The 21,246-nt window shown below is 35.5% G+C and overlaps 1 protein-coding gene across 1 annotated transcript in view; it reads right to left on the reverse strand.

Annotated features, from left to right (window-relative positions):
* SKAP2 (src kinase associated phosphoprotein 2) overlaps positions 1-19,601 on the reverse strand; it is a 96,977-nt gene extending 77,376 nt beyond the window's left edge. Inside the window, exons 1-2 of the mRNA XM_054384953.1 lie at positions 19,589-19,601; positions 18,986-19,093 (exon numbers count right to left, since the gene is read on the reverse strand). Of these exons, the coding sequence (XP_054240928.1) occupies positions 18,986-19,093; positions 19,589-19,601 (121 nt within the window). The remainder of the gene's footprint in view (positions 1-18,985; positions 19,094-19,588) is intronic.
* Positions 19,602-21,246: the final 1,645 nt, after the last annotated feature.

The raw sequence follows: 21,246 nt of genomic DNA on the forward strand, positions 1-21,246 counted from the left end.
AATTCCCAGCATCCCTGACAAACTGACTTTTGCATGAATGAGAAATTGGTAATTCAATGGTGGGGGGGAAGGCAGATATCATCATTATTTTTGTTTGCCCAAATGCAACACATTTTCTTCAACAAAAATTAGAATGCTGCATTTACCCCCAAAACTTAACTTTCTGTTTGATTTTAGAACTGCATCTGTTAAAAAGTGTATCTTGGTATCTGTGAAATGAAAGAGTTCAATACATTAATATTTATAAAGCACTGCATGAATGCAAGGTAAATCAATTCTTTAAGTCAAAAAAAGACAGTACCCATTTGCATTTCAACAAGTGAAACTTTTCCACCCATTTGACAGAGACAAGACTATAAAAGGTATAAAAGGTCTCAAATTTCTCCAATAAAACTGGAAATTACATCTCAATATTTCGTCAGAGATTAAAAACAGAATTTTAGATGGATTATCTGATACAAAGAGGGAAGTGAGGGTGCTGCTTCAAGATCTACAGAAGTAGAGCACTTTAAGACAATTAAATGATTTCCCTGCAGGCAATGTCTTTTCAATCCAAGCTAATGACATCATTTAAGGAGGATGGTCCATTTAACTGAAAGGATCTTTTACAAGGCAGACAGACAGAAGGCAATCCGGGAATGTTTTCAAGGACTTCCCATATTTCAGAATTATAATGGTGAAATGCCTACATCAAAATCTTAAACTCAAGCATTAATCAACAAAATGAAAGGCTAATTTTATAAGAAAAATGTAATAAAACTCATTTTAAGAAGTTTTCCCTTCATTATTTTTTCTTTTAAAGGAACCAATTCTCTCCTAATGGTAATTACACTGCTTTGGAATAATGATAATGCTCCGGCAGCTCAGTTTTAGGCTGCTGTTTTCAAACTGAAGCCAAATCGCTTCAATCACTTGCAAGTTGAAGAGTAACTTTCATAAACTTTCCCACCAGTTTATGTAAGTTTGCTGTGATCTTTCAGATACAAAGCATTATGCTATTGCTTCCAGAACATACTACTTTTTGTATGGTCTACATACCAGCCTTTAAATTGCACCACCACCTTTTTCATAAACGAAAAAAAAAAAGCAATGCCCTCAAATGACCCAGTAAGGGAAACTCACAGTTTTAGTGTCTGTATCAGCAGTTCAGAGCACTGCTACAACTCTGGGTTGGGGGTTGTCCTGTACCTTGTTTTATGTAAATTATCTTTCTGCTTTGATTTTTTTCAATATCAGGAAATTATTTTTAAACAGATGAAGTAACACCAATATTTTCACATTAAAATTGTATTATTAAAACTAAGACATTAGACAAAACTACAAACACCTCTTGTACTTCAGAAGGTGGTATCAGTTTAAACCCAACCAAAGAGTCTTTTTACCATTTACAATAACACTCAAAGCCATGGAAGTTGTATACACGTTAGGATGACATCTGTTAATAAATGATGTGGTTCTGAGGACAGAAAAGAAAAAAAAAGTTTACCCTATGTCCTTTTAATATCCATTTCAAATTGTCAAAAGCTTCAGAAAGCTGGAAAGTGTGAGACACAGCAAAGCGATTTTACGATGTAAGCAGGAGCTACAAAACATAGAACTAGACCTGGCTCTTAACCAGATTCCTTTTACAATCTTGGACAAGTCAAAGCTACTTTGCCTCCACTGCTCCTCTTCATAAAAGGGAAGCTGTATTCACATCTTTCTAGAAAGGCTGTGAAATGATTTCATTATGTTCGGGGTATATGTTTGTGAAAAAAATAAAACAGACACACATACACATTTAAAGAGAAAAACATTTCATTTTCAGGCCTCCTCTGCCACTTTACAGATTGTCTCCCACCACACACACACACACACACACACACATTTTTTCAAAGCAATATAAGCAGCCAGAGGGGGAGAGAGAGAGAGTAAGAGAGAGAAGGGGTGGAGAGAAGGTTACAGCATGTATAAGACTAGGATGTCACATACATACTGATTCATGCATTTCACAGAACACTGCATACTTCTGTGGCTGCTACAGCACACCTCAGACTAAGTGAGGAATATGATCCTTACAGCAAACAGTAAGATGACTCTGAACATCTACATGAACTTATTTTCCAGGAAAAAAACCAACATTGCCTTCTCCTCCCTTCTTTTTAAACACAAAATCAAGTAAGGTGCTAATGTTGTTATCTAACAAACACAAATTGCTCATTGAAAATGGGGTAGCTCAGGACACACACCAACATTAAAGCCAAAATACTCAGTTTGAACATGCACTTCTTTGACTCTCACTGTCATCCAAAAAAACCTCAAAGTATCAACTGTAAAAATTAAGTGGTTTTACTTTAAGGACTTAACTGAATTTTTGCCACTCTACCTCTCTTTCCCTACATCAAGAATGGTGAACAAGTACCAAAAGAAAAAAATACTGCCTATTAAATCCTGAATATAGCAGTATAAAACAATACTGCTCCATTCCTAAGCACTTGGGCTTTTTCATAGTTGACAGTCACACTTCTAGTAAAGGAGAAATGATATTTCCACAGACTTCAAGTGACAGATTTAATTCCAGTCCCTGCTACACACCTGTACAGCCTAGGTCCTCCATGTATATTTGCACAGACATTTACAAACCTTTTCTCCCTTTTGTTTTTATCCCAATTAGGTTCCCTGAAGCACAGATTCATTCAAATTAAAGGCACATATAGTCAGCGGAGGATGCTGTAACTGCCTTGATCCAATGAAAATAAGATGACATGTGAAAAATATATTACACATTTATTGGCATCTAGCCAATTTCCACAGCTTTTTCCACCCTAAAACCTATATTGCAGTTTCAGTTTCTACATAAGCTGAACTTCCATAAGAAGCCAATGAATCTGACTAGCAACAAAACTATACCAAAATAAAAATCTCATCATCATAGATAGTTCTTTTTTATATTGGTTCTTAGAAAAGGGCAACTGCAACAGTCATGCTAAGGCACCATCAGATATCCTCACATAAACTTGTGGTCCTCTAAATAATAATAAATTTTGATAACAAATCCTTGCAAAACACTTGACAAACTTGTGCTAGAGAACACTACATGGGAGCCAGTCAGTAAGGCAGAAATACTAATGGACAGGGCTCCAGGCTCGACTTATTCATGCATTATCTGCACCAATGTCTTCATATCACTACCAAAGCCCATTTCTCTGCAAGATTAGAGATACACTGAATGAATAAGCTGACTAACCACTGTTCTATTTATTCTTATTTCATGGCCATAACTTTATTCAATACTACATGTGCTGGTGAATAGAGCATACTGGCAAAAGATGTTACTTCTGAGTACAGAACAGAAATACAACAGGCAGAGATAACGTTGCTCAAAATATTTACAAATCACTTTTATATTACTTAGAACAATCTTACAGATGAAGAAACCAACATCAAAAAGGCACCAGAGCTAAACAACTCACTTTCAGTTAAAGCATCCATGAAGAACTGAAGGAGGACCAAACCAAGTATCAAACCAAAAGGGCAAATCACAGCCTCAGCCATACAGCAGTGTAAACCAAAGTAACCACAATCTTCTTTATTATCATGTTACCTTAGAATAGTATTGTTCTAGTCTAATTGTTAAAAGGCAGGAGGAACCCAAGCAACAACTTAAACCACTCCAGTTCTCAGTTTTGAGGTGATTATTGTTTATAGCTTGTTCAGTTTCACACACATGAGTTTCAGGGTTTAAAACATTTTGACTCAGTAGACTTGCTGTTTGCACAATATTTTCACCTTCTTGATTTATATTTGTGATGTTCTTCATTGAAGGCCATTTTTAATTTAAGACCCAATTTATCACTAACTGCAGATACTGTGAAAAAATTCTCTATCTGACATTCCTGAGAAGACACTAATCATAGGACTTGGAGAAGCAGAAGCCAGTTGAAAAAAGACCAGTCTAGAAATTTAATTATGGTTCAGACACTCAAGGCCCTTTCCAAACCATAAGCAGCAGCTATTTGTTATCCATTTAGTATGGTACCTCATCATTGTTGCCTAAAAAAGGAAAACAAAACAAAGCAAAAACTCCTTCAAAACATGTTTCTGAAAGACAAAGGCAATTAACACGAGGAGAAAAGAGAAGAATATCCAATGACAGTGTATTATAGTGGTGAGAGAATTTAAAGATGTCATATGCACACAGTTACGTTTCCTAAATTAGGGCTTGAAGGCAACAAGAACTGTAGATTCCTCAGATCTGTTCAAAGTTAAATTTTACACTAGGCTGAAAACATCCTGGGAGCACAACAAAGCTGGACTAATTTCCCTTCCCAACATATGAATTTGTAGAGGTAGAAATCCTTGTAAATTCTATCTTGGAAAAAGAAAATTAAATGCCACTAATATAAAGAGGGTGGTGGCTTAGTTGTGGCACAGAGTCTGCCCCAAAATATGCACAGCCATGGTGCCTTCAGTCTTCATGCCTTCACTGTTCTGCACATCTTAAAACCTTCCTTTATTTCTACCTACCTTGAGCTATACAACCAAAAATAATCCACAATAATTGTACAGACTTCTTAACATAATCCAGGAGATGTTTCTCAAGAATAATAATTTTTTTTAAATTGAAATCTTCTTTATATGCATTAGAGTTATGTCCATACACAAGTCAGTCACCCTATATCTCAATGACTATTAATGAAACTGAAAGCCTAATTAGGAAGATGAGGGGAATAACCCCAGCATTCTGGCCCACCTCCAATATGAATAATTGCAGCTACCTATGCAAAATGCCCTTTGTCATTTCAATCAGGTAAGATATTCCTTACACACTTCTCTTAAATTGCTGGCCATTGTTTATAGTGCCATTGTAAAAGCTACTGCATTCTACCCTGGATAGTAGTGATGTGCCAATTCCTACATATTTTGGTTATTTTGTTCAAAAAGCCTTTGTTCAAAAAGGCTATGAAAAATAAAACACACACACATGTTAAAAAAAAAAAAAGAAAACAAACAAAAAACAAACCAAAACAAAAAAACATCAACACTAATTCATTGTGCATATATTACTGAAAGAAGTATAAAACCTGTGGACACAGGTGACACCTTAACTGGCATTGAGGCACAGAAGTAAGCCACCCAGGTGTAAGCATCTCTTTATTAATTCAGCAGCATAACAAGCAGCCACCTTATCACACTATCACAGCTCTGAACATCTCAGAAATCAAGCCAAAGCTAACACCCTACTGATTGAAATCCTACCAGCAGATTAAAACATTCTTCTGAAAAAACAATGCTATCACATCAAATTCAACAAGGAAGACAGTGAAGTCAGCCACCAACCAGCCCTGTCAGGGCCTTCAAAACAACAGTTGCACTGATTTGCACACCTTGCTTCCTACTTAGCAGTTTGCACACCCTGAATCAGTGTTCCCCAGGACAACCACTGACTCCCCCTCATTGCTTTCATTCTGTCCCACTCCCTCACCAACCCCAAAATTCTCTAAAAAGCCTAAATTTTGGATTGTGATTTAAAATGGCTCATCTGACTAAAAAAAAATAATTCCTATATTAAAAAAAGGTTTTTAAACTTTGGTAGGTTTAATGTTGACTTAAAGAGGGACATCTGGGGCTTATTATTGCCTCATGATATCAGACAGCTTTCTTCCTCTCCTCTTTTGCCTCTGACTTGCCACTGAAATTGTTATTAGAAAGTAAACTCTTGGATGCTTACATCAGCCATGCTAATACAACCCACCGCCCTTTTGTTTTGCACTCCTGCTTCAAGTCTTCTTATCCATTAAAAGATACACTTTTAACAGACTACAAAAAACACTTGGAAAGGTACTCACTGTTTTCAGTTATGAAAGTGAAAAGGTATCTTTTATTTAGAAAATATGCAAGCAGATATCTGCATCAAAAATCCACATTTACACTAACTGTACTTACTATTTCAGGCATCATTTAAGTAACCACATCAGGGATTTATTGCTCCACTATGGCAGTATGGAAACTTCCACGATAAAATACAGGCCAGGAGTCAAAAAAGCTGTAAAACCATTAAAAAAAAAAAAAAAAAAAAAAAAACAATGTTTTTTTCTTGCTCTGGTCTCCTAAGACTGTAAATCTCAGGCTTTCTTTTTCCTAAATTGTCTTTTTTCCAGGATTACCAGTGTTATAAATACCTTTGCCCTCTACTGACTAGACATATTTTCTTCCATAGACTCAGTTCCTGTGGGAAATGTTACATCAAAAATTACACACACACTATTAGAAATGTGATCGCAGCTGCACTTCTGTTAATATATGAAAAAAAAATAGGCACTAAGATCAGAACAGCTTTCACTTTGTCATTATCTTCTGCAAAAGGAGTATCAGTCTTGCATGGGAGATAGCAATAAACGTATTAACATTTCAAAATACAGTAGAAAATAATTTCTCTTAAGTAGACCTGCTGGGGAAAATGCTGTACACACCAATGATTAAGTGCAAGTGTGCATCTGTCCTTTAAATGAGCATGGCAGTAATACCTTAAACGTAGGAGTTCAAATAATGGCCAATCTTCCTGCATACACAAATCTGCATCAGGCAATCCTAAATTGAGAAGCACCTCCAATAAGTTTACAAAAGACAAAGTAAAAAATTGGTTGTAAACTCTTCTGCATTGCAAAGATCTCTTTTGTCTGTCAATCAACAGAAAAGTATTATTCCACCATCACAAAAAAACCTTTGGAGGCAGTATAGGTCTGTGTGTTGTGCAAATGTGCAGTTGCTAAGAAGCAAATATGCTTCTCTTCTAATCAAATAGCCCAGCTCAGCAATGCTGCTGGCTTGGGGCAAGAAGCAAATTCCACCAGCCACAAACTTAGAAACAGTCTTGAATTATTTGTTGCTGACCGCTGGCTGAACCCTGTCCTGATGAGCACCATCACCATTAGCCACTTCTCAGTGTATTCCATCAACCAATGGCAATAGCAGCATGCTACAGCTCAGGCTGCAAGGAATTGATCAAACAGGGTAATGAGACTATTTCTTCATGGAGGTTATTTTAAATGAATATAAATATTTTCTTTCTACATAATTTGCCACAAAAGGTCACTGAACTCCCTGCGTTTCTAAAGAAAAATGCTGTGGTATCCCCTTTATATATTTGAATTAGGATCTAGCCAACAAACAATTCAGGGCATTTTTGATGATCGTGTAAATCTTAATGAGGTGGCATCCCAGACAACTGATTAGCAGCAACATTTTATCTTCACATTTAGTTAAGAGCAAAAAGAGGATTTGATGTTATTTTTAGAAAACCGTGATATACCTACGCCCCCAAAAATCTTTCACGAAAGAATATATTCTGGTGAGCTAAAGACTTACACTTCTAACAAAAGATCATGCATATTTAGCTATGCTTGTCATACTTTGATAATATAGCCCTTTCTATAGCTTCTTTTAAGTGACCTCCTATGTTAAAAATACTCTCTTTGTATCAGAGTCAAGTTACTGATAAGGAGATCCACATTCAGACACCCCCACTGACATCATCTTCAACAAAATACTATAAACAGACACCAAGAGATCCTTGACATTTAATTCAAGCCAACTGCTACAAAAACCTCATCAAGGTTCTCTTTGCCTCCTATAAGATTTTTAGTTCTATCATTTCCAGTACTGAACAATTTCTCCCAGTGCTAGGAAAGCACAGTAGTAGTGATTTAAATACTAGTTTAACAGTACTTTATTGACAAAGGCATTGCAACAGGGCAATACTAAAACTCTATTAAATAAATAGAGCTTATTGCTTTCTACTTTTAGGGATAATAATATAAAAATATTCTAACAGGCCAGCTAAACACAATTGTTCACGTTTGAGAGTTCACAAGGTTACCCCAAAAAACTTTAAGAAAATGCTTTTAACACAAAAGAAAATTTAGATTTATACCCAAGGAGAAATATAATTCATTCGAGACAGTACTTGAAAATGGTGGTTAAAGCAAAAAAATAAAAATAAATATATATAAAAAGGATTTAAATTAGCTAGCCTTGTCCTGACTAAGAGGAGTTCACTTATATAACAACATGAAGGACTTTGGATCTTTTCTTTTTTTTTTTAATTTACTCAAAATATGCAAAGCAATTTTATTTTTTCCTAAATGTCTTATCTAAAACTCTGTTCTTCACATTTGTTGGGATCCTCAGTTCTTCCAGTTGTTTTTTTCTCTAACCAGTTGAGGAAATAAGAATTTTTTTTTAATTAAGAAACTATTAAGAACGATGAAAATATTCTCCTTCTGTCTCCTGTCTCCATTAAAATATTAGTTACAAAGCATTCTTTACCTTTGTATCAATACTATTAGTACATCTTGCATGGCAGTGAATTGCATCTGAGGCTTGAAAACAATAAAGCAGCTCAGATGTTTGTTCTACTGAACAACAATTTCTAGAAATTTATTGTTTATTTTAAGAAAAGTTGACAGCAAAAATAAAACTGTAGTTCTGTGATTAAAAAAAAAATAGATCAATTGGCTGTTTATTCCAAAACAAAGCTTGTTATATCTGTTACATAAACCACACAAATTATTATTGTTTATCCATAATTTCCTTTAAATGTGCAAGTTCAAAAAAAAAAAAAAAACAAAAAGGAGACAATTCTACGTTAACGTTGAAGATCTATTTTTTTACAAAAATCTGTTCAAAAAGCACAAAACTCCTGGGTAACTGTATTTTAAGCATGGGTGGAGGAAACCAATTGACAATGAAATTCTAATTTTTTCCTCAAAGGGATTGCATATTAAGTTCTACATTCCGTTTTTAAAAATACAAATAAATAAAAAAATAACAAACCCATGCAAATCCACACAGTATAAGTAGTCCCTTACAAAACCAAAATAAACAAAAAATATTCACTTGGGAGAGGCAGAAATCAGCACCCACTAGCAAAAGACATCTCCTCAGCAGACTAACATTTGACAAAAATCAGTGGAAACAGCAAAGAAGCCAATGCAACTTCCAGTGCCAAGGAGCCAGATGGCACTGCTGGAAAAATTATATCTACAGACTGGCAGCTTGATTCCATGATTATTGCCCAAGGGAGGAGGAAGAGGAAAACAAGAGGTATTTCAGTGTGATGGAGTAAATCAATTATCACCAGCTCACTATGGCATTTTCACATTATTTTTACACCGCATTCTAAATATCACTCAAATCAATGAGAGTATTGGAATATTCCAGCAATTTAAGACAGGGGAGAGAGAAAAAAAAAAAAAAGGCATGCTATGCATTAAAAACAAAGCAATATGTACTTAAATGCACTTCTATCAACTGCATCTCATAGTTTCTATTTCAAAATGCAGATATGTTGTTAGGTTAACAAGGAAAAACAAAGTTTTTATTTTGCAGGTTTTATTTTCAACCTAAAGCTCCAAACATTATCTATACAGATTACAGGGTGGGGAAAAAAAAGGGTCCCTGCACTGCTCAATGTTATAACTCCATTCTTTTGTGTATTTTCAACTCTTAAGGTGCCATTATTTTTATACATGCAACTACAGAATAATCATTTTGTTAAAACATACCAAAATGGTTTGATGAAAAAGAGTTTGTGGTAGCCTCACCAACTATTGTTTTGTTAAAAGCCAGCTTCTGAAGCAGCTGTTAGAGGGAGAAAAATTCTTCCCCTCATACTTTCATATAAGGAAAGCTGTTCTAGAAATCAAAAAGACAAAATTTTCACCCTACTGACACATGCATATCCACTGAAATCACTACACACAAAACGGAGAGAATTACAAGACTGCTTCAGACTCTCCACCTGAAAACAGGCAAAGCTATATTTTTTTAGGTTTTTTTTCTTTTTTAATTGGAAGTCAAATGACAACACTCCCATTAACTTTTTTCCAGGCAACTGGAATAAGGCCCATTTCCTCTATCCATACTTGTGAAAGAACAATTCATCTGGTACCTATCAACAAGACTTGGACCGTCTTCATTTCACTTGTTTCCATCCCATAAACAGTTCAAACATCTTTTGCCCCCCCCCCATCACATTCTTTCAACATTAATCCTTTCCTCCTTACCTCTTTGAAGCAAAGCGGCAGCGTACAAGCGCAGATATGTCAAGACACAAACTAAAACACATCTGTGAATTTGCACAGGGAGCATTTATACATCACCCACGTTCATATACAAAAGATAACTGCTAAGGAGTAAGGAAAAAGATGTTTCACATGTACATTAAGGTATCTCTGGAAAGTTATTAGCAGGCTGCATTGAATTCCTTGATGAAAAGGACACATTTATGCAGGTAAATATTCAGAAGATTGCCAGGAAAATCTTAGACCATAAGAGGGTTTCCTCCATTTTGTAGTATAACATCATCCATAATTTGTTGCCCCAAATGGGCCATAAACTATTTCTGACTACCAGCAGTTGGGCTAAGATTCTCATGGGATGCTACCTTTCATTAGTGTGGTAACCAGTGGTGAATAGGCCCTGACTAACACTAGTTAAGAAACTGCAGTAGTATTTTTAGTTTGGAGAAAAGAGAACACTGAGCATTTTTAGTCTGCTGCTCTCCTCTTAACTCCTCACTCTCGTAAGCAATCCAAGTAACCATCTATGAAGAATTGCTGAGGCAACTATCAACCAAGATAATACCATCTAGTGATAGATGTCCAAAAGAAGTGTGGTTCCTGCTGCAAATGTTTAAGCACAATATCTGCAACATCTTCAGAAGAGTAATAATGAACTTGCCCATATAGTAGATCTCTAAAGATTTAATTTATGATGTGTTTTTTTATTTTGCACAGCACTGCAATAAACCTTTTCATGACACAGTTTTTATCTCTCTCCCCGCTCAAAGATTTTACTTTTCTGTTCAAATTTAATCTTAAAATTCACAAATATTCATCCACTGCAATCTCTCTTTTATTTAAAAGGAAACAAATCCAAATTCACTAAATTAATGCCTGGATTGCATGCTGCCTGACAGAAAACAGGCCTTGTTTTGTTCTTGGTTAAGCTTTACAGATACACTTTTGCACTTCTACAGAGAGTATTAATCAGTTAAAACACAAAAACAGAAACATGAGAAACATCTTTCTCTGATCATTAGAATTGACATACACTGCTGTGCATATAATAAATCAAATAGGGGCACAAATTCCTAATTATCAATTCAGAGAAAGAAGTCTATACAAACTTAATTTGCACATTTATTGTGAGACCATAGTTGGTTTTTTTCTCTCCAGTTGGTTCCTATATCCAGGTATTCTAAGGTTTCATCCTTGACACAGAAAACATGAAGTACCACACAAAGCATTGGGGTTTTTTACATATTTCTGATCTAGTCAAAACCAAAGAAAACACTATAGCTTTGTAGAGTTTGTTCTCCCTAAGATGTTTGGAATGACCACATAGTGTATGTTGAAGGCAGACCCATTTGCCTGTTGTACTTGGTAGATAGCAGGAAGGAAAAGATGCCTTTTCCCATAAATGCCAAGCAGCAACAACCTGCTGGGCTTGAGGTTGTTATTAGAAGGGTACCCAACCTCAAGGTGCCACTGGAGTAGCATGAAGCAGTGCTACCATCTACAATCAACCCATCTGGTTCTGGGAGGGAAGGCATAAGGAGCATACTGGAAGTTAATTTGCCACTACTGTTTGGCAGGAAGAAAGAAGAATTAGAGGGAAATCAGAAGGTAGAAATTCCCTCAGCTGAAGGAAAGCTTTAAGGTCCTAAATCTATAATCTACAACTTCCAAAACACACTTGAAAATTTTATCACAAATCAAAAAGGCTCAAGGAAAAGCTTCCCTCTTCCTTTTTATTTCATCTGTTTGTCATGTGTAAGAAATGATCTGGAAACACATTAGGCTGAAAAGCAGTATGAAGTAAACAGAAAAATCTATTGCACTTCAGCTGTCTGGGCTTTTTTTTTATCATAATATTGCTAGGTATCCTGAATAAAAGCAGGAACAAAAAAAAAAAAAAAAAAAAACACCAGAAAGTGTTAAGCAGGTCATTATTTGTTTTTTGTTGTGGTTATTGTCCTGCGTTGGTAGTGGAGCACATGTAGATGTTTTGTTATTGAGTAGTCACTGTAGCAACATAGATGAAATAAAATGAGCAACAAACCATGTCATCTCTCTCATGGGAGAAAGGTAAATGCTAAAAGAACACAGGGGTTTATTGTTTAATAGGAAGTTTTTCATCATGATAATTAGAAGTTCAAACATTTTTAGTATCATCAATTTGTTCACACTGTTAGCCTACACAATACCTTTTTTAACTTTACTGTTGACTTTAATAGGGCCAAAATCTCACTTAAAAATGCAGCTTCCTATTGGAAATTCATCCCTTCTCTACAAATGGTTTAAATCAAAATTAATGAGATTATCTTTGTATATTTCACATGCCTTTTTATTTTATCTTTTTTAAACCCCTTGCATCCCCAAAATAAATCGTTGCTGCTATATTCACCGCTATGGATCCTACAAATGAAGAAACAAGCAAGCAATTGCTTTTTTCAAGAGGTTTCAATAGCAGTCACTTTATAAAGACTCTCCTCAGTCTTCAAATACATTCATGACAGAAGGGAAAAAAAAAAGGAAAGATACCATCATCGCATCCTTTATGGACAAAAGAGAGGCAAAGGTCAGACTGACAAAGATTTTAAGGTATGTATCCCTTACTAGCAAGTGCAGTGTAGCACTGGAGCAAGTTGCCCAAGGAGACTCAAGTTGCACCATTGGAGGTTTTTAGGAAAGATAAGACAGATGTTACCAAGAAACATCTCAGGAAGACTTTACTCTTCAGGTGTCTCCTACTCAACCAGGAGTTGATTTTCTTTATAGCTTTTGATGGTTTCAAAGCTAGCACCCCCTTCTCATTTGTCAAACTGATTTGGATCTGGGAGTTGATGCACATGTTGTCCCACATGCACCAATATCTTCATAAACTGAACTTTTTAAAAAGCACTTCACATTTTAAGTTCTTTTTACTTTGCATTGTGCTCAATCAGCTTGTAAAAGATTGCATTCTGAGTGACATCTAAACTGTTCCTAACTGTCTCAGCCTAATCCCTTAGTGATGCATCCTTCCCCTGACAGCCTCAGTATACCACAGCAGAAATTCTAGGCTTCGATCTCCCTGCTTCAGATCAGGTTGCTAATTACAACTTCTTGTACATCTGAAAGCAATATTTCTGACCAGTCATACTACCCTTTCATCCAGAACTGTCCATGAAATGCAAAATAGTACCTTGCAACACATACACAGCACTTCCTCTGCCATGTAACATCTGTTCAGACACAGCAAGAATTTGACAAAAACACAGAATCACCTACATATAGCAAAACAATAAATGACATTATTTCACAGTCACAGTTCTGAAAGGAACTAGCATCCCTTCAAACCAAAGTTGGGTAAAGACTGGACTTTGGCATGCCATGTCCCATGGCACAGATGCTACTGCCCTTCTGCCAGGTCCTAATAACATAAAGCAGAAGTCATCTTCTCTTGCCAAAGATCAGGTGTCCCAGTAAATCTGGGTCTCACCTTCCTCCCAAATTGACCTTTTTTAATAAAATCTGAATATTTAAAGAAATAAGGAATAAGAAGATACATATTTTTCTGCCTTCAAAGAGATCTACCTACGAGAAAAACTAGCCAAAAAAAAGAACTTTCTCACCTCTTTAAATGGCTGACATGCACTTAGTTTGGAAGTCTCTCCAGTTCTGCAAAGCCAGTAAGTCCTAGGATAACTCAGATAAACTTCCAATATTGTCATCCCCAAGTCAGCCAAATAGCCTCTCCACATACATGATTACAATACTAAAACAGTGGTAAACCAACACAAGATTGGAAGGATAGGAAGGTCTAAAGGAAAGCTATGTAACAGGTGATATAACAGGTTTTGGGTTTGCTTCAGGTTTGGTTTTTTGCTTCAAAAATAAATTCAGTTGGAATGTAGTGAAGAGAAAGTGGGAAAATACTTGCATATGCATTGTACATAAAGATAACCTTTACATTGAACTCTACCCTTCTTCAATGACAGTATTCAAACCTTTATGCTGACCAAAGAGGGGGAAAAAGAGAAGAAAAGAAAAGAAAAGAAAAGAAAAGAAAAGAAAAGAAAAGAAAAGAAAAGAAAAGAAAAGAAAAGAAAAGAAAAGAAAAGAAAAGAAAAGAAAAGAAAAGAAAAGATAAGAAAAGAAAAGAAAAGAAAAGAAAAGAGAAGAGAAGAGAAGAGAAGAGAAGAGAAGAGAAGAGAAGAGAAGAGAAGAGAAGAGAAAGAGAAAAGAAAAGAAAAGAAAAGAAAAGAAAAGAAAAAGAAAAGAAAAAGAAAAGAAAAGAAAAGAAAAGAAAAGAAAAGAAAAGAAAAGAAAAGAAAAGAAAAAGAAAAGAAAAGAAAAGAAAAGAAAAGAAAAAGCAAACTTAATCAGTACTTGTAATTCAGACTTAAAATGTCAAAAGAAGCATTATGCCAAATTTACTCACATTATTTTTCATTCTCACTTGATCAATCAAAATGCAAAATGTCATGTTCATGCAAAGGAAATACTATAGATCACGTAAATTAGTTGACTCAATCCTGCAGACTCACACAGAACTTTTCCAGAGGAGCTGTATGAAAACAGTGTTAAAATCTGTTGTTTCATCCAAAAATTATACTAACAACAGCATGTTACAGAGACCAACAAATTCTGTTCATTTTCAAGACTTCATTAATTCTGATTCCCCAAAATTTTCCAAATGTCCTGTTTTGCTTGTTCAGGTCCTACCTTCCTTCACAACAACTATGGGAAATTTTTAGTATGAGATTCTCATTCTATTTAAGAATTTTCTACTAAAATCCATATTTTATTCATTAGCTATAGCCAAATATGATAATTTGAAGAGCATATAAAATCCCCAGACACATTTTTAGTACTTCTTTCATCCCCACATGCTCAAGGCGATATTTCTAGACCTTCCACAGAAATTACGATGATCTAAATTATTTTATCACAGCATTCACTGTGATCATTTTAGATCCAGTAATTACCCAGTCACATACTCCCTGCAGAGCTAGACATATCTTCTTCAGAAGTGGTCAGTTCACTCACAGTGCTTACAAAGTCAGAAAGTTTATGCTAATGGCATTTCCTACCGTGGAATCAAGTTACCACACCATAAACCAAGCAAGGTTTACACTGCTAAATAAGAAAGTTACACTGTTAAATAAGAAAGTTTCATCATGGCATTGAACCTGCATTTAATACCATCCTAAGAAACATGAAAACCAAGTGAAAAGCAGTCACTTTTTTCCCCAGTGTCTCAATCAAAATTAAGTTTGTTACCAACTTTAAAGACAGTCTTCCTACTCCAGTTAAAGTACTTTGGTACACTTTGGTTTTTACCTCATCAAGACATCCATTTTTTTGCTATTCACATTCTTCAAAATACAGATGGAAGGGGAGTAAGAATTTACAAGACATAACATTGTTATACAATGTACTATACAAAAACCTGTCATTTAAATTGCAAGAAACCTAGTCATCAATAAGTGAAAAAATACCCCGCTCAAAAATCAATTATCTTGAGTCTTTTGTATAGAGAAGTACTACACCTTTCAGGCAACTGGTATTAATGAGCAGACATGGCTATAGAATCTCCATCTGTTTTTCTGACAAAGCTGTGACTACTTCAGTCTCTCATTGAAATTCCATTAATCTGGTGCAGCAAGGACCAATGCGAAAATCAAAACTCCATCTAACCCTTTATCAGCTCACAATAACCTACAAGTGAACTCTGCCTGTTAGCATCCAGCAAGTTATGATTTTGCTATCAATCAGGCTGTTAGCCAATAAAAAAAATTTTAAAAAAAAAATCAAGTTAAGAACTGAGTGCCTGGCGGTGCTGTTTTGTTTTGTCTTGGGTTTGGGTTTGTTATTTTATTTGGGGGTTTTGTTGTGTTTTATCCCTCTTCCAGTTTCTGTAGGGTGCCTAGACATGTAAGCCTATGCATCATTCTCCTTCGCTGTGATTTAATTGCTGCCAGCAATCAAGTCAAAGCATCACTGAAGTGTGCTTGAATTTCATTAGATGATATAACTTATGCTACTTTCCTACAGTACCTAATAAACCATAAAGAAACCAAAACACATATGGCTTGAGGGAATAACTGGAAAATTAGGTGGCCATTTGGGAACTGAGTGAACTTTTGAACCAGAGGAATAGAGAAAAAGAAATATTAAAAGGAAAGACAGACTTAGAATGCACACAGAGACGTGGGGGTTTGACCTTTTCAGTACCTAGAAAATTACATTAGCATTATGAAAAATACATATCATGTTTAGAGTTTATAATCCATCAAAGTTTAGATACTTTGTTAGTGCCTACCATAAGGTAAAAGTCAAAAGGACAACACAACAATCAGATTTGACAAAAGGCCTTTAAGTGACCTGTGCTAATTTAGTTATCCCATACTTATTGTTAAATGGATTATCTCTCTTGTAATTAATACACCATTATGCAAAGGTCACACAAAAACTCCAGGATTTTACAATGGCTGTAATGTACACGTAATACACTAACTCTTTATCTGTTACCAAGGGGGTGCCTTCACAAATTATATTTTGACAGTGACACTGCAAAGTCACGTAGTAACGCTTTCAGAGGTGTTGTACAAACCTTGCAGTCTAATTCAAAGTACATAGAAGGCAAATGCTTGTTTTGCTTTGGCTTTTATTGGCAAAAAATATATAGCATAAAAAATATAGACGTAAAAACATGGGCTCAAGCAAATAAAGAACACCTCAATTTAGTGACCTACTGTTAGGCCTCTCTATTAATGCTATGAGCCTTGATCCTCCACGAACGTGGTGCTACACCTGCACACAGCCCTGCAGAACTAAAGTGGTAACCATACAAGACTTCCTTACAGACTCAGCTACTGAATATTAACAGATTGCTAAAAAACAAAAATACAGGATTAAGCTTCAAAGCTATTCATGCCTATGAGAACTGAAACAAATGACACCTTCAAAAATCAATCCCCCTCTTATGAGATTCTCCCAGCATATATTTTCATACATACTCTAGGTGGCTAGACTTGAATGATGGACTATAGAGGTTAATATCAAGTCTGAAAATGACACACTAGACGTTCAAAGAAGAAAACAGAAACACTCCTCCAATGAAGGATTGGATCTACTAATGAAGGCATTTATAGATCAAAATCTACCACCTTTTCTCACTTTTCCTTGTGCTGCATTCCCACTGGCTAATTAAAAAGGATTTATCATAAAACACAGAAAGACCAGTGAGGTAAAACTCATCTTAGATAGAATAGAATCGCCCGCACTGTATTTCTACCTAAACTGGAATGATTTGCCAAGGTACTGTTAGGCAGCTAATATACCTACTGTCATAATTACAACTTCCAAAATAGGCTAAAAATGAATCACCCATCTGCACAAAATCACAGTATTTCATACACACTTGCATCAGTATTCGTCAGCCATTCACTATTTACGTTTATTAACGCTATCACTTTTTTCTTGATTAACTGTTTTGAAATAAATCTATCATCATATCTCCTATTAAACAGTCATACAATTTTGCCACATCCCCTTTATGCAATCAGTACCACGTTATTAAGTTACAATTAGAAATAATGTTAAGATGATGTTTGTAAGCAAAAATAAATACATGGAAAGTTGCATTCATCTGTAGTTTGGAAAATCAGCTTGGGTTTTCTAAAAGCCATATTCAATTTGACTGATAATTACATTTCAACCAGAAAGCAAATAGGCTTGTTTTTATTTTTCTTTTTAATAGAAAGTCACATTGCTAAAATGCAACGAGCTCAATATTTAAAAACAAACAAACAAAAAAAAATTGTGTTGTTATTATTGTTACACATTTTACAGAGTTCTGGTTATAAAAAAAATTGTGTTATTCTGAATCAGTGGTTAGAAGGTTTATCACTTATGCATGTACTTCACTTATCCCTGTTCTGCAATAGACATAATTTTATACCTCATAAAAGCAATTTATGTTTCCAAAGGGAATAATCTGGCTAGCATAAAATGTGGAGTGCTATGTTGCAGGAAGCATATTTTCATTCAGCAATTGTATTTTGAGAGGGAGCTGCACAGTTTGATCATCATATCATGTCAGAAAACATCATTCACTAGTAAGTCTATCTAACTTCTGGTGCCACAAATTAATATACAATGTTAATTTATTTCTATATACACTTAATTTATTGCCATATATTATCCATAGAAGGTATTTATATTACATACACAATAAACAAATCTCAGAAATATGGACACTAAAGCAAGCTTGTTAACTGTTGAAATATTCAATTGTTCATGTCTTCAGAACACTCACATTTAGCATTAAATTTAATGAATAAAATAAAATAACATGAAAAACAGCCACGGAGCCTAGATTTTTTAAAATGTAAATTCAAATTTAAAATGTATATAATGAAAACATTCTACAAAATACTGTCTTAATAGAAGAAAACATTGTAGGAATAATTAATTTAATATTTTATGAGCCTATTCTGAATGGAGTTTTCAGAAAAGTATCACTCACGTAAACCATTTCATTATTTATTAGATAAATAATACAGTAAGCCATTAAGTAGCACAATAAAATTAAGCAAGAATCTGATAACGTTGAATTAACAAACAATTTGTTACTACAAACATTCACACTGGTTTAGCCACTGATCTATCTTTAAAAGCATGGGCATCTACAGAAGATGTTTTGTTATGAAAAAACACGAGGGTTTAAAAAAAAAATTTTTTTTTGAAAGAGCCTCACTATGCTCTAGTACCACTAGAGAGAGCTCTTCAGTTCCTTTAAAGGTTCTTGGAAAGGTAAGAAAACTGCAGCTGTGATGCTTCTCTGTTGATTTGATTTCCAGCACTAACATTCGCATCACAAGGATCCGATTACATGAGTTTGTAGCAAACTGGCAAATCTAGTACCTTCTAAGGTAAACAGTGTCACATACCATCAGGGAGCACTTCATCCTCTTTATCATATTGGTCAGATGCTACCGAGTCACCATCACCAGGAGCCGAAGAAAAAGAGCCCTCAGACTCTTCCCCATCTTCCAGTACTGTAAAAGTTTTTAAAAAAATATTGGTAGTTAAAATATCTTATCATACAAACAGACAGGATTAAAAAAAAAGGAAACAAAAACCAAACCACGAGTATTTTCATTAAAACGTAAGAAGGATACCAATTCCTATCTGAAACCAAGACAATCCCATTTCTCATGGACTTGTAACACGCACCGCATCCACTCCAGCTCCTCTTTGGAGGCTGCCTCCGGACCGGCCGAGTACATGGTGCTGAAGTGGTTTCCCTAAACGCTGCGATATAGCGAACCTGCTCCCCACGCTGCAGAACTGACAGCTTCTCTCACAGACGGGGAAGAAACACACCACAGCACAGAGCTGGGCGAGGGAAGACTCTGGCAGGAGGAGAAGCAGGCAGTGCCAAGCTCCCAAGTTCTGCCTGTCCGAGTGCAGGAAGGAGCTGCAGCAACTTCCGTGCAAGGAACTGCCAAACTACTGTTGGCAGCAGTTTGTCGCCCTCTGCCCACTTGCACTTTTCCTCACCATAATTAGGTGCTACTTTGTAAATGTTTTATGTATATTCCTCCCACCAAACTGAAAAGGGAATCGCCTTCTGACAGCAGCCGGTCGGAACCCAGAGTTTAATGCAGCATTCTATTGATGAATTCCTAACACAGCCGAGAGCTCTACTACAATACATTATTATTACATACTACCCTACATTATTAGCTAACCTATGCATTACTTGATCAAAATGCATTAAGTGTGAAGCTCCGGGAAAGGTAAAATTAAATCAATATGAGCCATGGTTTTAATTTAATTAAACACAATGTAAGTTCTCTCTCCAAAAATTCAGTATTTCTGATTCTTTTTTTTTTTTTTTTAAGTATTTTAATACTGTCCAGGTGAGGAAGAGGTGGAAAAGTAACACAAACGAAAATGTTCATTAAAAAAATTAATAAAATAAAGTATAAAATAAATAAAATAAAGTATAAAATAATAACATTTAATAAAATAAATTAAATAAAATAAATAAAATAAAATAAATAAAATAAATCAAGCCCTTGTGAAGGAGCAAAATCCAGTAATTAAGGATAATAAATGTCACCAAACCAAAATCAGAAAGTTGATTCTCCAGAAGATCGACTGTTCATTTTCTTAAAAAGCACATAAGGCTAAATTGTTTAATGTTTTTGGCATGTTGATATGCAGAAATGTTTTCAGAGACCTCCAGGCATGCTTCACCATTCACGTGTTCCCTTTTGGAGTACTGTATCCAACAACTAAATTCTCAGAATTCCAAATAAACTAGTGAAACTAGTTCCAAACAAAATAGTGAAAAAATTCTTCTCCACAAACATATGAATTCTACTCATCTGCAGGACTGCCTAGCCATGGCTCAGATTTTTACATCTTTGCTTCACATTTAGTAATGGAAAAATCACAGAGTCCATGCCCCAAAGCATCATAGTTGTTAGCAAAGAACAGCGAGTGTTCCATGCAAATAAGACAATGAAGCTGATTTTTGCTTTGCTGGAGTTTTTACATCCCCTAATTGTTAAACCCCAAATTATTTTCCCATTCATTAGTTTAGGATGCTTTTCTTGGGAAAGCTTCCTTTCAAGCTTCCATGCCATACAGCAATTGCTTTGAACCTGAACTCGACTCCAATCTATTTTTGACACTGCTATCTTCCAGTAGCGCTCTAGCCATCGTGTTAATCTGATCAAAATATTTGCATTTGATGTCAAACCAATCAAAAGTAAGTTATGCCTCTCCAGGTTTCACCTCTTCCTCCAAACAGAAAACTGGAGAACAGATAGCAGAGGAACAGAAACTGTTATACCATATTTACAACCAGCATGATCATCTTTCACATTTCCATTCCACAGTCCAGGTGCTTCTCTGTCCATATGGAATCATAAAATCATAGAATCATAGAATAGATTCAGTTGGAAAAGACCTCCAAGATCATCCAGTCCAATCATCAACCCAACACCTCCTTGGCCATTAAAACATGTCCTCAAGTGCCACGGCCACACATTTATTGAACACCTCCAGGGATAAGGACTCCACCACCTCCCTGGGCAGCCTCCCTGAATGCCTGACCACTCCTGCAGCAACGAACTCTTTCCTAATCTCCAACCCAAACCTCCCCTGGCAGAACTGGACCTGAGCAAAGCCTTCGACA

The sequence above is a fragment of the Indicator indicator genome, chromosome 11, assembly GCF_027791375.1.
Source record: "Indicator indicator isolate 239-I01 chromosome 11, UM_Iind_1.1, whole genome shotgun sequence".
Lineage (NCBI taxonomy): Eukaryota > Metazoa > Chordata > Aves > Piciformes > Indicatoridae > Indicator > Indicator indicator.